This window comes from Chaetodon trifascialis, chromosome 12 (assembly GCF_039877785.1).
Source record: "Chaetodon trifascialis isolate fChaTrf1 chromosome 12, fChaTrf1.hap1, whole genome shotgun sequence".
In the NCBI taxonomy this organism is placed as follows: domain Eukaryota; kingdom Metazoa; phylum Chordata; class Actinopteri; order Chaetodontiformes; family Chaetodontidae; genus Chaetodon; species Chaetodon trifascialis.
The window spans coordinates 19879891-19898703 of record NC_092067.1 but is presented as its reverse complement, the minus strand read 5'-3'; the positions used below and the strand labels follow the sequence as shown (position 1 = coordinate 19898703).

The window sequence follows — 18813 nt, the reverse complement described above, 5'->3', positions numbered from 1 at the left end:
CCTAAGACGACCCTATTCCCAATTATTGTGTCCTAATTATGCCCCACTTTGACATTTCTATGTATGTAAGTTTCACTGAATAGGTTCAGGCTTCCACTGAGCAAAGAAAAACCCCTGGATAAATTCTTTAGCTTGGAATCTATATATAAATTCTGTATTTCTACCGACTGCAAATTTCACACTCATACCTCAGTTTTGGAAATGTCACAGGTATTTAACTTTGTCATTTTGTAATCATATTCAAATAGGAAGCTCTAAAGGTCAATGAGGGATGCTCTTAACCTGGGAAAACTACAGACACTTTTCCTCGCCAAAAAGTCATAGAAACTCACTTGAGAAATGCCAGTCATAATTATACTGCCAAATAAAAGTGAGCAATGGTGAGAGCAGAAATGCTAGAAAGTTCAGGCACAGGAAGCTGCTGAAAACTTCACTTGATTCGCATCAGTAAATTAGATGGAACAGCCAGTTTCTGGGATTTATTGGGACATTTGCTTTCCTCTAAAAGAGTCTGAAATGATCCAATTAACACTCGGGCTTTTTAACGATTTGAGACAGTGGCAGTCGTTTTCACAACTCCACTCGGAGAAACACAGTTCTTCATGAAGGGCGCTGCTCAAGACTCGTCCCGAAAACACACAACACAGCACACTCACACACCCAGGAAACACAGTCAGTTAAGGGTGCTAATCACAGGGGCCCAATACAATACTTAAGATATGCTGCCGACAGTCATGATGCATCATGAGCTAATTCTGCTACACAGGCTGCGCTGTACATACACCCAGTCTTGATTTAAAGGCCATCCAGCCAATCACAGCCTTTTGGTCACCAAGTCAGGGAGCAACAAACAGTCATGATTCATGCCTGCAGTCAGAAATGGTTCCTCCGTCACTGAGTGGCTGTGATGACAGATTAGGAAATAAGAACGATCGTATGAAAAAGCTATTTAACTAGTTTGGAACAGAGAATTTTCTTTTGTAACTTTGTCTTGTTATGTGATGTGTTGGTGAAAGCTGCTGTGTGAGTAACGCGTATGGCCGAGCTGGACATCATTATTCAGTGACATTTCCAATACTTTGGGTTATACAAGGATTTACGAGTGAGGGTTTTGTTTTTTGGTTTGTTTTAGAAATGTGAAAGCTGCTGACTTCTCGCTAACTTCCACTTTTAAACTGTGGCCTTCCTGTATATTTTATGCACTGTAGTCTTATAAGTAATATTTTCTGACCTATGACTAGAAATCATTTTGATTTGGCATGTTGTGGAGACAAATGAAAACATCTGCTTTCTATTTTCATCCACATAGGTCGCCAGTGACAAAGTTCCTTACTGTTGATTATGAAAAATGTCTGTTTATAGCTTTGCTTTTATTGTGTGACAATGGATTTTATGCAGTGAGTGTTCGTTTTCAGTGTTTATTTGCAGACTATAAACTGCAGAACTTTCTCAATGTCAGACTTTATAACCCCTGATTCTCAAGCTGTGAGGCACGCACTCATCATTGCATCAAAATCCTCTTTGGGAAGGGCACCGTTATGTGAGCCAAACAGGTTTTTACATAGTTTTTTCAAACTTTATAGTCAGACAGTCCACGCACGTCTGTGTCTGTATGTAATATGGCTGATTGTTTTTTCAACCTGCAGCTGCGATGTGTTTGTGGCCATCAGACTTGCTGCATTCATTAATAAGGAACCAGTGCTGTGATGAGATCATCTAGACAACAGGCGGAAAGGTTCATCTCGTTACACTCTCTGGACAAATTGCCTCCGTCTTTTATGTTTCCATCACTTGCTTGTTAAAGGAGCAGTTCTGAAAGGGCTATTAGGTCTCATTAAATAAGGATGGTAAATAGATGGAAGAGCGAAACTGGAAATATAGTAGCAGTTGACGAGTGCAGAGAATAAAATAGGTCAGCAAAGAAAGAAAACACTTGCCTCTTGTTTCCAAACCATTTCCACAGGCCTCTCCTGGTCCAGATAATCCACGTCGAACAGAGTCTGGAACCAGAGTGCAGCTGTGCCACTTGTGTGTCTTCCACCTACATGGAAACACAAAGACAGAAAGACTTTGGAACGCAAGTGTATTATTCCAGCCTCATTTGTGCGACAGGCAAAAGTTCCCCCAATTTTGTAATTAATCTGCTCTATAATAGCACAACGTGACAAAGTGTGCTGAAGGTGCGACCTATTTTTGCATAATCAGTGTCACAAGGGGGCAATAATGTTGTGAGATGCTTGAGATGTATAAACGTGTTTTTATAATGGCATATATAATGGAATACATTATAATTATGTTTGACACCTACTCTCATACTGCTTACAGTGAAATGCTATTATTGTCAAACATGGCTGCATTTCTGAGCTTCATTGGGCACACTGTGTTGCAGCAGGGAAAAAAAGGGCAAAATTACATGAAAATGCAGGAACAAGCAGCCTGTTGAAGAAGGTAAGAAGGCCATTTGTACAATTTTGAAACATCCCTGATTATTTTGAGTTGACAATGTAAATAGATTATTGCTATTATTATGATACGATACATCTGTGATAGGAATCATTAGATAGGGAGGTTATAATTTCAAACTATAAGTGTCCCAAATTTCTTTTGAATCAGGGATGTGAAAAAGGACAAGGGTTGGTTATAAATGATGCTTTTACCTATACAGTGGACATACAGGAAGTGAGTCACACTCTCTCTCTTCATACAGTGTGTCAGGACACTCTTGACCTCCATTAGCAGACCTCTGGACGATGGTCCTGTATCGAGACTGTGTGGCGGCAGTGGCGTTATCTGTTGAACATGAAACACAATCTTCACAAAAAGGCTGCGTTCAGTGGCACAGCTGAGTTTAAGTGAATGTTTTCCAGGAGGCAGAGAGAGTAAAATAATACAGAGAGCAATGGCTGACATATATGGTCTGGGAGACATGTTATCGCCATCGTAGTCTAACAAACAAGTGGTCTCAAAGTTGATCTGATCATGATGAGCTTGCCCTTGTGGCTTCACTGCAGTCTGTTTTCGGACACGCCACACTGCAGTGGCTTCATTTGGCCCAAGCTCCAAGCCTCATTACACAACACTAATTACTAAACATTGAAAATGGTGCAATTAAGAAACTGATTACATCATCAGCAGACCCAATGGACTACAGCATATTTACAGAGACGAGATGCCTGCTCAATTCTTTCAAAAACAATTACATACTTTTTGATTTCCGAGATACTTACAGTACACATATTGAAACACATTAAATGTCCATTTTCCTCTTGATGTGTCAGCCTAATGTAATGGACAGTTAACACTGTAATTTACACTTAAATGTAATCACTGACATCAGGGGAGAGCACATTTGCGTGGCAGCATTTTGAGTCTCTCGTCTCTGGTGACATTATTAACATACACTGCCAAGCTAAGTGCCTCAAACCTTCTGAGACTTACATCATAGTCTTGATACTGTAACTAAAATGAAATTATACACTGTCCAGAGGTGCAAGTAATTATTATTTTAATTTTGGATTAATCTGTCAATTATTTTTCTCAATTTATATATATCATTTTATAGATATATCAGTCAATTGATCAAAAAAACATTGCATTTTCCATGAGTTGACATATAATATAGGACATGCAATGACCTTTTTTTTGTCTGACCAACAGTCTTCTTAGCTTTAATACTGTGTACCATACAGGTATGTGGTTAAAGGGCAAACCTCATCTAAACTCAACAAATCAAGCATTTTTAACATGCTATTACGATTAGGTTGTGATTCACTCTATCCCTACGCATTACTCATCTACCTTTACAAAAATGTTGATATTTTACATCCACCACCGCTAGTTAGCAACAGTGATACAGTAGGAGGTTGTCTGTATCAGGATATGTGGCTAATTGTCAGAAGGTTGAGGAGCTGTAAGGCAGGCCAACAAAGTTCATAGAAATTCATGAGAAGGGCTACCTGGCATACAGGTTGATGGGCAGGCGGTCCATTCACTGAAGGGTGTCACAATACAGTCTTTCTTGCAGGGATGCAAGCAGGGTCGGACGGTTTCTGGACGAGCAGGATCCGAACACCTAAACATACAACAGACAAAGAGTGGTCTTAAATTCTCTTCATCCCTCAGGCGATGAATGATAAACGTCCCGAGTCTCACTGGTAACAGGACATTGCAGCGAAACAACTGCCCTGTCCTTGACATCACACATCTCCCCACAGAACACATGATAGATGACATGTCCCCCTGCCTGCCCGCTCAGCCAAAAGGTGGACAAATATAAAAAATTACAGTTTTCGCACACATTCAGTTGCTGCCCAGGGTACAAATATTACTCCATGAAAGGAAAAATCCTCCCACCATTGAAATGCAAGTGCCTGTATTTTATGGTTCATATAAAACCGTCAGTTTTAAAACCCAATTATCTTAAAGCTGCACCAATAAAAATGCTTTATACCAACAATGGATCAAAAAACACTACATGTAATGTGAAAGGGGTTGCATGCAGTGAGGAATTCTCACCCAGCTGTGCAGTTCCTCTCAGCTCTATGGAGACTTTAAGGCTGTTCTTGTTTTGGATTTCTGTCCTTTAGCTTCATTTTAATCAATCCCCTCGATCACAAAAGGCAAGTGTTTTCAGCTAAAAGAGGTCTTGCAAACCCATTGCACACTATGAGCCAGTCACCAAGCAGCAGACAAAGTTAGCAACTGGCTGGTGAACAAAGGAGAGCATGGAAAAATGTTTAAGACCCAGAGTCTGAAACAGAGCGAAATGAATCCAAATGAATGCTTGAACAGTTGTCAGATTTATTGTATCAGGATAAAGATCTATCATCTTGTCTTCAAGGGGTCACTCTGAAGAACAAGCAGAAATTATCCGATGCAGTTGTATGTGTTAATTAATCATCATCATATCAACTTTATCAGGCGATAGTATGCAAATGTTGTGTTTTCAGCTTGTTCCATTTCCCCAGTTTGCCAAAAAATTAATTAATTCAACTGTAGGAATTACTCATTTGCATTGCTAATCAACAATATTCAATACAGAAATAATTACGGTACTTGTGTTTGTGTTAAGATACATAAAACATGGAATCGATCTCATTACGAAATTTGTTACCAGGACTGTGTGGCTACAAGTAGGGGAAACAAATTTAGGATCAGTTTAAACAACCAGGTGAGTGCATTTATCTCCCCATATGCATGTACGGAGCAGCCACAGTAGTCTTTTGTTGCCACCAAGGAGACAGAGTGTTCTAGGAGGAAAAATCAATCAAAGTCCACAGCATGGCTGCTAATTAAACCTGAGAAAAGTGGGGATATGCAAACTGTTTACCAATGAATCATTCCTGCCACACCAAGGACACCCTTACCAGGTTTTACAGAGCACTTTGCAGACTTTTACTAATTTTTTTCATCTTATAATAGAAAATAATCACACGCTTCCTCTGTGTTTCGGCTGCTTCACATCTTGTGTAATATATCTGTAATGCACCCTTTGGCTGTGTTGCATTTTATGTGTTGTGCAACCTAAGAGTGGTGTGGATTAATGCAGCTATGTAAAATCAAATAAGTCTGAGCTTTGATGTCTTCATCAACAAGCACATACACACAAACATACACATGAACATCCTTTATTTATTTATTTTTTTCCCTTACAGTGAGTAACTGCCTTCGCTAGACAACCAGATCCAGGTCTCACTAGAGACCCAGCATGGTGCCACATCCTAGCAACTGCAGAAAGCCAGCACGCACAGAAAGGAAATCAAAGTATGCCAAAGCATAAGGAGGCAAGATACATAAAACCCATCCTTCCTCTGCTTTATCCCTCCTCTTCTCTCTCCCTCGTTGCAGTGATGCGTGCCAGAGGGCATGGCAACGCATCAGAGCAGCTGGGGGAATATTGTGTGCTACGCCCAGAATGAGCGAATCAGACTTGCAGTCAAGGCCATGGTGTTCAGCTGTGACATGCTTGGAAACATTAAATGTCTCTCTCTCGCTCCTGATTAGCTCCTCAAAACTGCAATGCCTAATTCATCATTTTCATAAGATACCAAGTTAGTTACAAACTTCTCCAGGTTAATATTTTAGTTGTTGTCACAGCGTAGCACCAACTGTTGTGCTTTTTCGACTGATCATAGTTAATACCAACAGCAGGAGTCCAAAAAATAATTAGAAACTAAATATTGAGTAATATTTCTTGGGGGAACTTTTAAGTGGAGTCTTGATGTTACCACTTACAATTATCATTACAGTGTGTCATTATGAAAAAAAAAGATCATTACCCATATGGTATATAATAAAAATAGTTAACACTCTTATTTCCACTGCTTTAGTTTAATGAATATTTTATCTTCAATATGTGACAAAGGGAAGGACAAATTAAAGTGAAAATCAATCTGCGGTTGTCCTGAGGGCTCCATACTGATACCAAGAAACACCTACTAACCTTTTATTGAGCCACTGCTCACTGCAGAGATTATTGCTAAGCATGAAATCCTTAGATGTTTACTGACTGAAGTGACCCTTCTCAAGTAGCTCAACTTCAAATATATTCAGGGGGCCTGTGCTCCTCAGATGGGAACGATTTGGAAATATGAAGGGCATTCCTGTATTTCGAACACAGTTTAAGGAAGAAATGGCAGAGTCTGAACACTCCTGTCAGTCCAGGAAACATGCTATCACTGTGTATTAATCTTTATGGTGGATTTGCGCAGTTTTTTGATGCCTGATCATGTCTTACACTCTGCACATGTTGGAAAGACAACATGAAGATCAAGTAACATGTTCCTAACAGTCAAAATCAACCATAATGAATAGCAACATGCAGGGCCACGTGTTGGGTCCCTGTTTCATTAAATGAACGTGCTGCAGCTCGCTATGAATAGCAAAGAAGTGATTGAATTCACAGGCATACTGTACAGGCGAGATCTGTTGGTGGAGCAGAAATGACAGCTTTCATTAAAGCCTCTGTAGTGGGAGATAGGACATTCATAAGAAAAAAGCCTCTCCATAATCCACTTTATGGCCCTGTCAATAATATATCGAGCTAAAGAAGGGCAAACTTTGTGAATTATTTATAAATCTATCTTCCTGGTGTGGGCTATAACATCATTATAGTGACAGCACAAAAGCCCTTAGCAGTGTTTGATATTGTATTGCTGAAAGAGGAGTAGATAATGGTGGAGCATAAGCAAAATGAATCTCAGGTTCACATTAAAAAAAAAAAAAAAGAAATCCTAAACACAGGTGCAAAGCACAAAAGAAGAGCTCAATGTACAAAACTCAGGGGATATAATTTCACAGTGCCTTGAGTCCTCGGGGTCATTTGTCAGTAAGTAAAAGCATACACTACATATCCTCAAGTTAGACGCTTTTGGAATCTTAAAACTTAAATGATTTTTCTGTGAGAGAAACATGATCACCTCTAAACTCGTCCCCCAGATTTCACAAAGCCCTTTTAATCCTCACCCATAATTTTACCCTTCATTTCTCTCGGGACCCATTTCCTGGTATCTAAAACTAAGCAAAGCAGCAGTGTCAGATACGGCTAGAAGAAAATATTCTGGTGTAAAGTACTATTCTTATAGTGGCATAATGACTCATGAATAGGCATTTTAAATTGGCATAAGAGAAATACAATTCTTATTAACTATGCTCAGAAAAGGGAAAACACTGGTTGGCTTCTTTTCTTCATGATGTCACATACTGTCACATATTACTTTGAAAAAGACTGGTAACAGGTGAGAGTATCATGATTGGGTACGAAAAGAGCGTCCTCGAAAGGCTCAAAGCGAGGATGGAGCAAAGTTCATCACTGTGAAAAACTGCGTCGACGAATAGCTCAGCGGTTTAAGACCAACCTTTCTCAATGCACTGGGATTTTCTTATCTTCAATGCATGATATCATGAAAAGAATCAGAAAATCTGGAGACATCTCTGCATGTAAGGGGCAAGGCTGAAAACCAACATTAAAAGCCTGACCTTCAATCCCTCATGTGGCACTACATTAAAAACTGACATAACTGTATAAAGGATATTACTACATGGGCTCTACAACACTTTAAGAAACCATTGTTGGTAATCACAGTTCATCTCTGCGTCGACAAATGTGAGTTAAGACTCTATCATGCAAAGTGAAAGCCATATATCAACAACGCCGCTGACGTCTCTGCCCTGAGCTCGTCTGAGATGGACTGATGCAGAGCGGAGATGTGTGCTGTGGTCTGACGAGTCCACATGTCAAACTGTTTTTGGCAATAATGGACGTTGTGTCCTCTGGGCTAAAGAGGAAAAGAACCATCCGGATGATAACCAGTGCAAAGGTCAAAAGCCAGCATCTGTGATGGCGTGTGGGGGGAGGGGCTGTTAGTGTTCATGGTCTGGGTAACTTGCACATCTGTGAAGGCTCCATTAAAGCTGAAAGGTTCATACAGGTTTTAGAGCAACATATGCTGCCATCCACATTCTGCCCAATTAACAACAGCATTGCTTCACGGTAAAACAGCGCAAGCACCAGGCTGGTCTGCCTGCAGCCCAGACCTGTCCCCCACTGAAAATGTGTGGCACATTATGAAGTGCAAAATAGAACAAATGAGACCTCGGACTGCTGAGCAAATAAAGTTGTATATCAAGCAAGAACAGGAAAACATTGGACTTTCTAAACTTCAACAATTAGTGTCCGCGGTTCCAAAACACTTACTGTTGTTAAAAGGAAAGGTGATGTAACACAGTGGTAAACAGGCCCCTGTTCCAACATCCCATCCAACATCTATTACACAGCCAGTTTGGCATGCCCTGTTTAGAAATGGCTGTTATGTGCCCTGAAAAGAAAGTTGGGGATTTAAAACTACATGTGATGCAGCAAATAAACTAGATATTGGTTTACAGTCTCATAATGTGTGTTTGTATTGATTACTGACGGTGACTGATCAGGCTAATTATCAGCTAATTTTACTCACTTTCTAACAGCAGCATGCAGTAAATGGTTGTCCTTTGTGTACATGTGTTAAACTACTTTCTTAAATGAGACATGCTTGATGGTGTCATTAATGCCTCCCGATTAAAGCTCATCAATCTTCACCCGTTTTTAGCTTCCCTTTTATAAATTACATTGACATTTATTCATCCAGAAACAGCTAATATTTCCCTGTATAATATGACCTCCTCTTTCTGTCACCTGCTGTGTGTCTGCAGTGTCGAGATGAGACTCGTCGTCTCGTCTGGAGAAGTTTCTCATCAGTGTGTTTAATGTTTAATGTGTAGAAGTCTTTTTACGACTGCTCTTATGATCTCAAATTCTGACAGTTGAAACTTGTTCAGATTAATCTTGATCACCCTTAGCCCATCGGCTTAATCATTAAAACACAAAAATAGCTATTAATATAATGACATATAAAATGATATATAAAGTCAAATATTCAGGTTACAGTTTCAATAAAGTACTCTTTTTCAATACACTGACTCATAATTGTTGATTATATACTGTTTTGTCTTCATACAATGTAATTATCAGTTATTGTTATTGCACAATTAGTTTTGGCCCATTGTCCCATTAAATTTGTATTAACAAAGGCCAAAGTGGCCTTGCCTAAACATGATTTACTTCCAGGCCGGTGAGTGTACATTTCCAAAAAACATTGAGGTTTTAACACAAATATGTTGTTGTACTGCACTCAATTTGGTTCCCTGGGTGCCGGTTGGATGGTAGCCCACCGCTCCTGGTCTGCTGCGGAGGAAGGACGATGGGATAAATGCGACAAGTTTCACCGATTGCGTGGCGTGTGTGTGCATGTGCATGTAACATCGTGTGACAAATAAAGGGGATTGTCCCTCCGATTCTTCTCAATTGAATATAGGTCAAAAAGGATTTGCAAATCATTGGCAACTTTCTTGGAATATGGTTTTCTAGTGAAAAGACGACACAGAGCTTGAAATCTCGTGGGGACAATAAAAAAATCAATATGACAAAAGCAGCAGGAAAAGCCAAGTGTTACAAAAATGTAGCCAACATTCAAGCACATCTGACTCAACACTTTGTAAAGCTTAACAGGGGAAAGAAAGGAAGAAGCTTATTGATCCAACAGACCCTGAAAAACATGCCTGTAACAACATGCTTGCAGCTGAGAACATGAGAGAAATCTCACTTTTCATATGGAAAATCATTGAAAGTGTACATATAAAATATATCTAAATATGCACAAAATCCAACATTGACTTATACAGTTGCAATAATATATACATTATGCATATATACAGTAGAAATAAGATGCTTAAGAGATGCCTGGACAGAGCGTGTACCTTTTACTCATGACAGGTCCAACGTTCATCTTCATGCAGCTGACTTTACGGATCTGAACACCCACAGCACAGGTTGGGGTCCCATTCCAGAAGCTGGTTCCATTGAGACCCATGGAGGCATCCTCAATACAGGGACCCCAGGCTGAGGCCTCCCAATAGAATACCATGCAAGGGTGGTCATTGCAGACTCTCCACTCCTCCAGGGCAGGAGCAGCTGGGCACTCCTTCCCTCCTGGCCACCACCGAACAGGAAAGAAAACACAGGGTCAAAGACCGCAGCAGTAGTGCTACTCCATCAAAAATATCATGCAGGGTACATATGATTTTCACAAAATCTGAAATGATTTTTTTCCTAAATTAACAAGCTGTAGTGAGTTGCTGTAAGTCAAATGCTAATATTAAGCTGGCTGCTTAGCGACAAAACAAATGTTTGTTCGGCTTTGCTGACGCTTTACAAGTTACAACTTGCAAAAGTTTGAATCACAAATGAAAAGTCACAGTGAGGTCACTCTAACACGATCCACGGGCCATTTCAAACAGTGCCCACAGGCACATCATAAAAATCTTTCCCAGTTCCGGCTCGCTGTACCCTCGGTGTCTTCTATTTAGTCATTATTTGGACACATACTGTACAGTTCTATATACAACCTCAATGACAATGAGGCAATGGCAACGCTGAAAGCTGTGAAAAGTTGGTTGTGCAGAAGGGTACCACAGCAAAAATAATATCACAGTTCAACATTATTATTGCACCAGTATGTGACATTTCTCCTCTCTATTTGAGAAAATTGGCACTGTCGGTTTAATATAACCACTGTGAAGCAAAAACTCAGCTGAAGGTACATAAGTGTGACGTGTGATTGAGCACATTATCACCATGAAAATAAGAAATTATAACATTTAGTACAAAAGTTTTCACACTGTCACCTTTCACTTTTATGCAATGACAGCCTGATTGTGTGAAGCTGCTTTTTGTGTTTTGTCTGTTAATCCTATTTTTCCTATATTTCACATCTGCACAGGCGAATGCACTGTGTCTGTACTACATACACATATATGCAAATATGTGCACCTAACATACACATTAAAGGGTGTGCTGAGATTTAACAATATACATAATGTGTACTGGGACTACATCAGTCAGTGCAGGGTCTGTACGATCTAAATGGAGGTAAACCAAGGGACAGATCACATAAAGTCAGATCATAGGTGTCATTTGGAGAATGGAAAGTGCACTAAAGTGAACTGTGAGTCACAGAAGGGCTAAAATGAGTTGTCACTGAACCATGGCCGAATAAACACCTGCACCTTCCAGCCTGTTTTGCATTCTCCAATTCTTCTGTGCTGTCACACAGACTTACAAACAAGTAGGCATATGAAGAAAATACAGCACACACACACACACACACACACACACACACACACACACACACACACACACACACACACACACACACACACACACACACACACACACACACACAGCACCTCTGCCAGCAAGCAGATAGCCAGCAACATGGTAATAAACAACACAGTTTGGAACCTGACTTAAGCTGTGAGATTCTTTCATCAGCTGTTATTGCAGATATGTGTTTGGTTACAGGGATTAATGGGTAGTAGCTGGCTGCCAAGGCTCTGCTGTCTGACTTAAAAACACACTCGCAGAAAAATACTGGCTCAAGAAAGAGCCCTCGATAATGGATGGTCAACTCAAACCTCAAATGTTTTTGAGATGAAAAATGTCGACAGTAAACAAGACTCCATAAGAAATCCACAGAAATAAGAGCCAAAGTAAACCAGCAGTGTTGGTGAAAAGCATTCTGATAAAGAGTTTGGCTCAATCAGTCTTTATTTTTTTTATTTGGTGAGTTAGTCTATGGGTTTCTTAGATTTGATTCCCAGGGACAACATAACATTTGTTTTCTTAGCACAGCAATTTCTATAAATAAATTACAATTTAAATGGGTGTTTTCAGAAATCAGTGTTGTGATGTGGTTTTTCCTACACTCTATTTTGTCATGCAGTAACAATATTACTAAACTAAATATTTCACATGTACCAGAGAAGTCCAAAAACTATTCTTAAGGTGTAATTTATCCCTGTCCTCCAGTCTTAGTAATGGTGGCACTTTATTTAATTAGTACCCCTTATGGAACAAAAGTAAAAGTTGTAAATCAAAACTAAAGTTTAGAATCTAAAGCAAAGCCACCTACAAAAAGCCATGCCTTATTAACAGACAATATGAGGAAAATAAACTATCCAAGTTGTGACAGTTTGTTTGCCTGAAAGCTGTTATCACATAAACAACACAGCAAGGAGAGAAACTGATTGTCACAGGGTGAAAAGCCAAACAAGTCACCTTTCCCCGGGAGCGCCAACACTGTGCGAGTGCGGCTCTGTCGGCCCTCCGCGGTCTTGGTGGCACAGCTGTGTGAGCAGGGTGACCAGGAGGACCAGGAGCCAACCACACAGTCTGCAGAGCAGGCCACCTCGCAGGCCACTTGTGTGGGGGGAGGATCGTCATCGCAGTGGGAAGCAGGCACATCTTCCCCTGAGAAAGGCAGGTTGAGATAGGAAATGGAGACGTCAGCGTCAGATGACCTGATCTTGACCTGATCTGACAGCAATCAGATAGTGATGCAACCTTGTACAAGTGGTACACAAATGGGCTGCATTTAAATCCACATCCCAGAAAGGGATGCATGAAATCACGAGTTTATATAAGAAGCACAGCGAAAGTATAACATTATAAGACCACTATGCATCTGGGTTGATCAGATTAAAACTTAGATGGCAGTGTGCACCCATTTAAAACGTGAATGAAGACAGATGACAGTGATCCAAATCCATGAACCACCTGCAGCGGCGAGCAGGTTTTCATTCTGATCACATCGAAAGAAAGTGTAAATGCAGTTCTCATAGAGCACAACTAGAAATATACAGTATGGCCAGCTGCTTTGATGCTCTGTGCCTGTCTCAGCTGTCTCATGTTTCAGTTGTTCGCCGTTTTCTGTGAAGCCTGTATTTTCTGTCAAGGGCAGAGAGGGATGTGTGGTCCTGGAGAGGTGTCCAGCTGTGATGTGGACATAGATCAGGATGTGATCTCACTGCTGATGCATGTTGATGCCAATGTACATATAATCACAGTAAATCTGGATACAATCTGAGTGTGAACAGGTGGTTATGCAGCCCTGTAAGAGGCCTATGTGGGTATTAATAGGAGCACGTTCACAAACTGGTGGCTATAATTTATAGCATGATCATTTTTTCTAAATGATTTTTTTGGATTTTTTTTTTAAAATCCCTAAATATTATGTTTGTCTATATTGGCAAAGTTTGCCAAACGTCAAACATTTTTGATGCTTTGGGGGGAAAAGAATTTCCTCCTCAATAAAAGATTCACAGCAAACTTAAGCAAGCATCCTGCTTAAGTCTTCAGGAAATTCTGTCAAACACAAATAGAATTTCATTTTATCTAAAGAAAATTATGAGGCCGTCGCATTGGTATTCTGAGCTGGTTTTAAAAACTATCCTTCAGCCTTCATCTTGCAGTCATGTTATGAAATATTTATCACAGCTCCCTGTTAACTCTTCTTTCAGGAGTGGGACAGCTACAGGAAAGACAGAGCCTTTCCTCTTCACTGTACTTCCATGATAATGACTCTCTTATTGTGTGATTAAACACTAAAATTACAGAAAAGTATTCTCACATGAATGTTAATGACTGAATAATACCCTTGGTAAAATATGATCCTCTATATTTTTTGGTTGGAGCCGGCCCAGAGTTAGAGTGCCACAGTTTTCTTTAAGGTCTCTCTGTCCACAAGAGAGAGAAACAGAGGGAGATCAATTTCAGAAACAGGGGTGCCATCCTGATGTCAAAACAATGCCAGCGGCTGCCGAGGCATTGTTTCAGGATATACGCTCACACACAGCTGTATCATTAACTTGGTTGAACTCTGACACTACATCATGGAATATGGTTTAACAATAACAACCCCAGGGCAAATTTGTCATCAATTTGTCTTTTATTCCTCTCAAGGCGAATCCCCTTGACGCACAGGAGGGCAGAGGAGAGAGAAAACGTAGCTATCGCCTCATCAGATAAATGTGCAAGATTCCCTTTGGGAGGTTGAAAACCTTTCGCCCATAAAGTTGCACATCAACTGCAGAGGGTGATGATTCAGGCTACTGTATTGTATGCATTAGAACCTTTTATTAGAAACATATAACTGGACATAAGATGGAGAACTCGCCAGCTGAAACTCTCATGCATGTGGTGCAAGTGATTCATTTTCACTGTTGGTATTAGCACAGTGTGACTGTAGTATGGGAGACATGAAGGAATTATGTGGGTGATGATGAAGTTAGGTTTATAAGGTACAGTAAAATGACATTTAAAACTCTGGGGAAAAGAGAAAGAAAGAAAGAAAGAAAATTACCTTTGCGCAACCACGAAAATTATTTATAATTATATATATACACCAACTGAGCAAAGATCTGGAGGCTGCAGCACTTGAATTGGAATTGTGAGCGCTCATACTTTACATAATTGTTTTGAACTGGCAGGGCAATTTTAAGCTGTGGGAAATATATTGTCTTGGTTCACCATGGCTCCCACCCAGGTAATTATTTCAGGCATTTGTGCTTTATACAAAGTGAGCATAAAAGGAAGCAAGGTATGCACCAATCGATTCTGTGATCCACATTCAGAGGGACAGACTGAGTGCTTTATATTCACCATCTATAAAGTTTCTGCGCAAATGTTATGGAGATAAGAGACCCATTTTGCACTTGGAATGTGAAAATGGACACGATAGAGCAAGTTGAATAACTTTAAAAGGAAACTGAAAAGTAGAGAGTTCTGTCTAAAGTTAAGGAAACATGTATTACTTGTATTACCTTTACAGGAATATCTGGATGACCAGTTTGTCAGGCACAGAGAACTCAAACGTATTGCTTTAAGGTAGCGGACATGCCACATAGAAAGCCTTACCAAACAAAAATGTGACAAAACAATATTTTCAGCATTCTTTCAACAATGACACTTGACACTGAAAAAGTGGAGTTTGTAAAGGTAGCATTTCCTTTTGTTCACAGCATTACACATTCAAACATTCGATTTAATGCCTTTCTGAAAGACTGTGCTGTGGCCCTGAGGTGGAAAGCACAACACGATTGGCCAAAACAGAAAAACAAAACAAGAAGATTTCATAAAATCCATGACCAGCAAGCAGGAATTTAGATAACGCATTAACAAAACATAAAACAGTGTAACAGCGTAACATGACCTTTTAGAAACAAGTCAACATTTAATAAAACATTAACAAATTATACAAAACAAAAACTTTAAAACACAATATTTCAGTATATTGAACTATTGCATATCCATTGCTATGCAAATGCATACGTCTCACCTCCTACCACACATCACCGTACATCCCTATTTTCACACATGTGAAATTAAAGCCTTAGCTTTAACGTTGAACAAACATACAGATGAATACTGCAGTATGCACCGTCATAAAAAATATAACAGGTTTCCCTGTGCTCTTGGCATATTTTAAGAACTGTTTAGATGTATTATTACTGACAGTAGAAGTATTTGCTATCCCCTTACAAACAGTAGATGATCAGTAATTATTCAACAATTGTAATGCTTGAAAATCACAAAGGACTAATGAATATGTTAGCAAACAAACCTAACAAAAGACTCACAAAGCTTTGCCTCCCTGAAAATACTGCCTAAAGAAAAATGGTATGATAACATGAATCCAGAGCCACACACTTTGTGTGTGTGTGTGTGTGTGTGTGTGTGTGAGAGAGAGAGAGAGAGAGAGACAGTGTATGTGTGAGACTCCATGTTGGGCTCTGCAAATAGATGGCTGCCCTAGGGGTCCTTTTGCATTATTAATACAGGGATCTGTAGTTGGGGCTCTTACTCAGATATAATACCACTGCCTCCTGCATACAATTTCAACATGATTTCTATTCTGCTCGCCCACCCACCAATTAATCTTATTCATTGTTATTATTCAGGTAGATGTAGAAAAAAAACTAGAAGTCCTCGCCTTTGCTTAAAAGTTAATAATGACATCCTCTCTGTGCGGGCAGCTTTTAAGACAAAGCTGGTGGGCAAAAGTAACAAGGTAAATTGGACAAAATCACTGTGAATATCAAAGTGGGCTCTGACAAACTAGCTGGGGTCACTAATTAATGTTTTGGCTGTATTCGCCTGTCAGTCATATAACTTTACGATTGCATTATTAGAGACTGTCAGAGAGCCAAGTTTAGGGCTGCTTTCCTGAGTTCATCCTCGCCGAAGAACTGTTGACCAGTCTATCAGAGCTGCTGTAGTTTAGACTGATTGTACCTATTCTACTGACTTATTGTCGTTGGCTTCTGAAATGTGTCTGTAGGTTTGGGAAGGTTGGCCGGTCTGCATATATAAGGGGTCAAATCTGACATATCAGATGCCAGTCACAGGTGCATCTAGTATGTTTGATTCAGTCTGCCCTGTGGTTGGTAGTTTGGGAAATGGAGCTGACTACTCTGGAGTGAATGGTTGCTGTGTGGTGATTTGCTGTCAAAACAACTTTACTAAGCCTGGGGCAAAAAGCCAGTGGGTTAGGGTAACATAGTTTTTTTTTTTTTCTTTGCTGTAGTTTATAGCCCAGTTAAGTTATTGTGGAAAGCAAGAAGTGCCTGTTACCTTCCCTATTATTTTAAACTCATTTAACTGCAGGTGGACTTCTTTCCATCTCAAAACTACATGTACTGCAACTTCTTATTCACATGGCTTCCGTGGATAAGAGGATGATAGTTTTATTCTACAAAGTTGAAAGTTGAGAGTTTGGAAGCTTTCGTCTCTGCATGATTGCCACATGATGAGACAGGAGGGATTTTCTTAATTGGATAGAACAAGCTAACTCTCTCTGCTGTCAACATAAGACCTGCCTTATGTCAGTCATAACCCAGTCAAGCTAAGAGGTAAATAAAAACAGATGCAGATCTGATTCTCAGAACTCTGCATAGCAAATACAGCTATATTTTACACAATTACAGGTCCTTCTTCACTCAGCATTGACAGACTCATTATTAGAAAAAAACATGCTGAATAATGAACCACTGTGAGGGGAAAACTGACAATATCTCACAGAGTAAAGCGCAACATCAAGTAAACGCCAACCAATCAGTTCATGAGGTGTGTTTAAAAGAAAATTAATAAAGAAAATTTAACCAGGCTGGAAACTTCCCATGAGGGACAACACAAATGGTGACCAGGATGAAGTTACAGCGAATATCTCATAGACACAAAGGAGTGAGGTAGCCCACTAAGTAGCGACATTAGCATAAAACGGACTGTCCGTGCAACAGGCCAAAACTGGAGAAAACTGGAGCCTGTCATGGTGGGAAGGTTCTTCTTATAGTCAAACTCATATATGGACAAGATATCACAAATATTTTTTAAGTTAATGGGATCACAAATGCAAATCAGGAGAAAGCCATTTGCTCAGTTCAGAGGACAGTCAAACTTACAGTCTTATCAGGAACCTCATCAGCCCCGTGAGGCTGGGAGACGACTCTGATGAGCTTGTTAAGCTGCTGAAGGTCAGTTTTAACCCCAAACCCTGAGGAAATTTATCACAACTTCAACTCTGGAGAAAGGTTATCAGAATTGGTCTGGGTGAGCGGAGATGATCGTATACGGTGGCAGTTGTTTTCAGAGCTGGAACTGACCTTTGACAAAGAGCTGGCCAAGACTATTGAGATGGCCATCAAGGATATGAAAGACATACAATCGCTGGAGTCTGCACTCTTGCACATGAGGGCACCTCAGGCAGTGAACAAAATGTCAGCAAAGCAGGGCCCTAGTCAGCAGCAAGAGCATAAAGCTTGCTACAGTTGTGTGAGAGAGCAGAACAGAGATGAGGACTGTAGGTTTGTTAAAGAAACATCTCAACAGCGTAGTAAGTAATGTAGCAAATAACTGGCAATATTTAGAAAGCATGCAAGTCCAAAGGCACAGGTAGCACAACAGACAAGAAAGCATGTGAAACTCAGGGAGCAAACTATGTCAACCATGAAGACACAGACAAAGATGAGGTCATGTTGATACTGTACTGTGGGGAGCACCTGTGGTTCACCGGTGGTGTTGAAAGAAGATGACTCAGCAAAGCTGTGCAGAGACCAACCCCAGAATTTACAACCCCTTAGCCAGCTATTTAAGATGGACAGAAATTTGCAAGATTAGGTCTAAGTCAAACACATCACCAAATCCCTTTTGACAAGGAAGCGAAAAAATATGTGGCCATGGTGCTGGTACATTATGACCGAGGGAAGGACATCGTGTTATCATGTGAGACCTCACCATACGGAATAGGAGCAGAGCTGTCACATCAGATGCCAGATAAAACTGCAAAACCCAGAGGATTTACATACCACAGGGTAGAAGTACTCACAATGTGATAAGGTAGGACTGGCAGTGAGGTTTGGAATAACATGCTTCCACAAGTACAT

The 18813-nt window shown here is 40.1% G+C and overlaps 1 protein-coding gene across 1 annotated transcript in view; it reads right to left on the bottom strand.

Annotated features, from left to right (window-relative positions):
* Positions 1–18813, bottom strand: part of thsd7ba (thrombospondin, type I, domain containing 7Ba) — a 174496-nt gene that overhangs the window by 55263 nt on the left and 100420 nt on the right. The window contains exons 9-13 of the mRNA XM_070976398.1: positions 12653–12844; positions 10294–10525; positions 3957–4072; positions 2658–2790; positions 1938–2041 (exon numbers count right to left, since the gene is read on the bottom strand). Of these exons, the coding sequence (XP_070832499.1) occupies positions 1938–2041; positions 2658–2790; positions 3957–4072; positions 10294–10525; positions 12653–12844 (777 nt within the window). The remainder of the gene's footprint in view (positions 1–1937; positions 2042–2657; positions 2791–3956; positions 4073–10293; positions 10526–12652; positions 12845–18813) is intronic.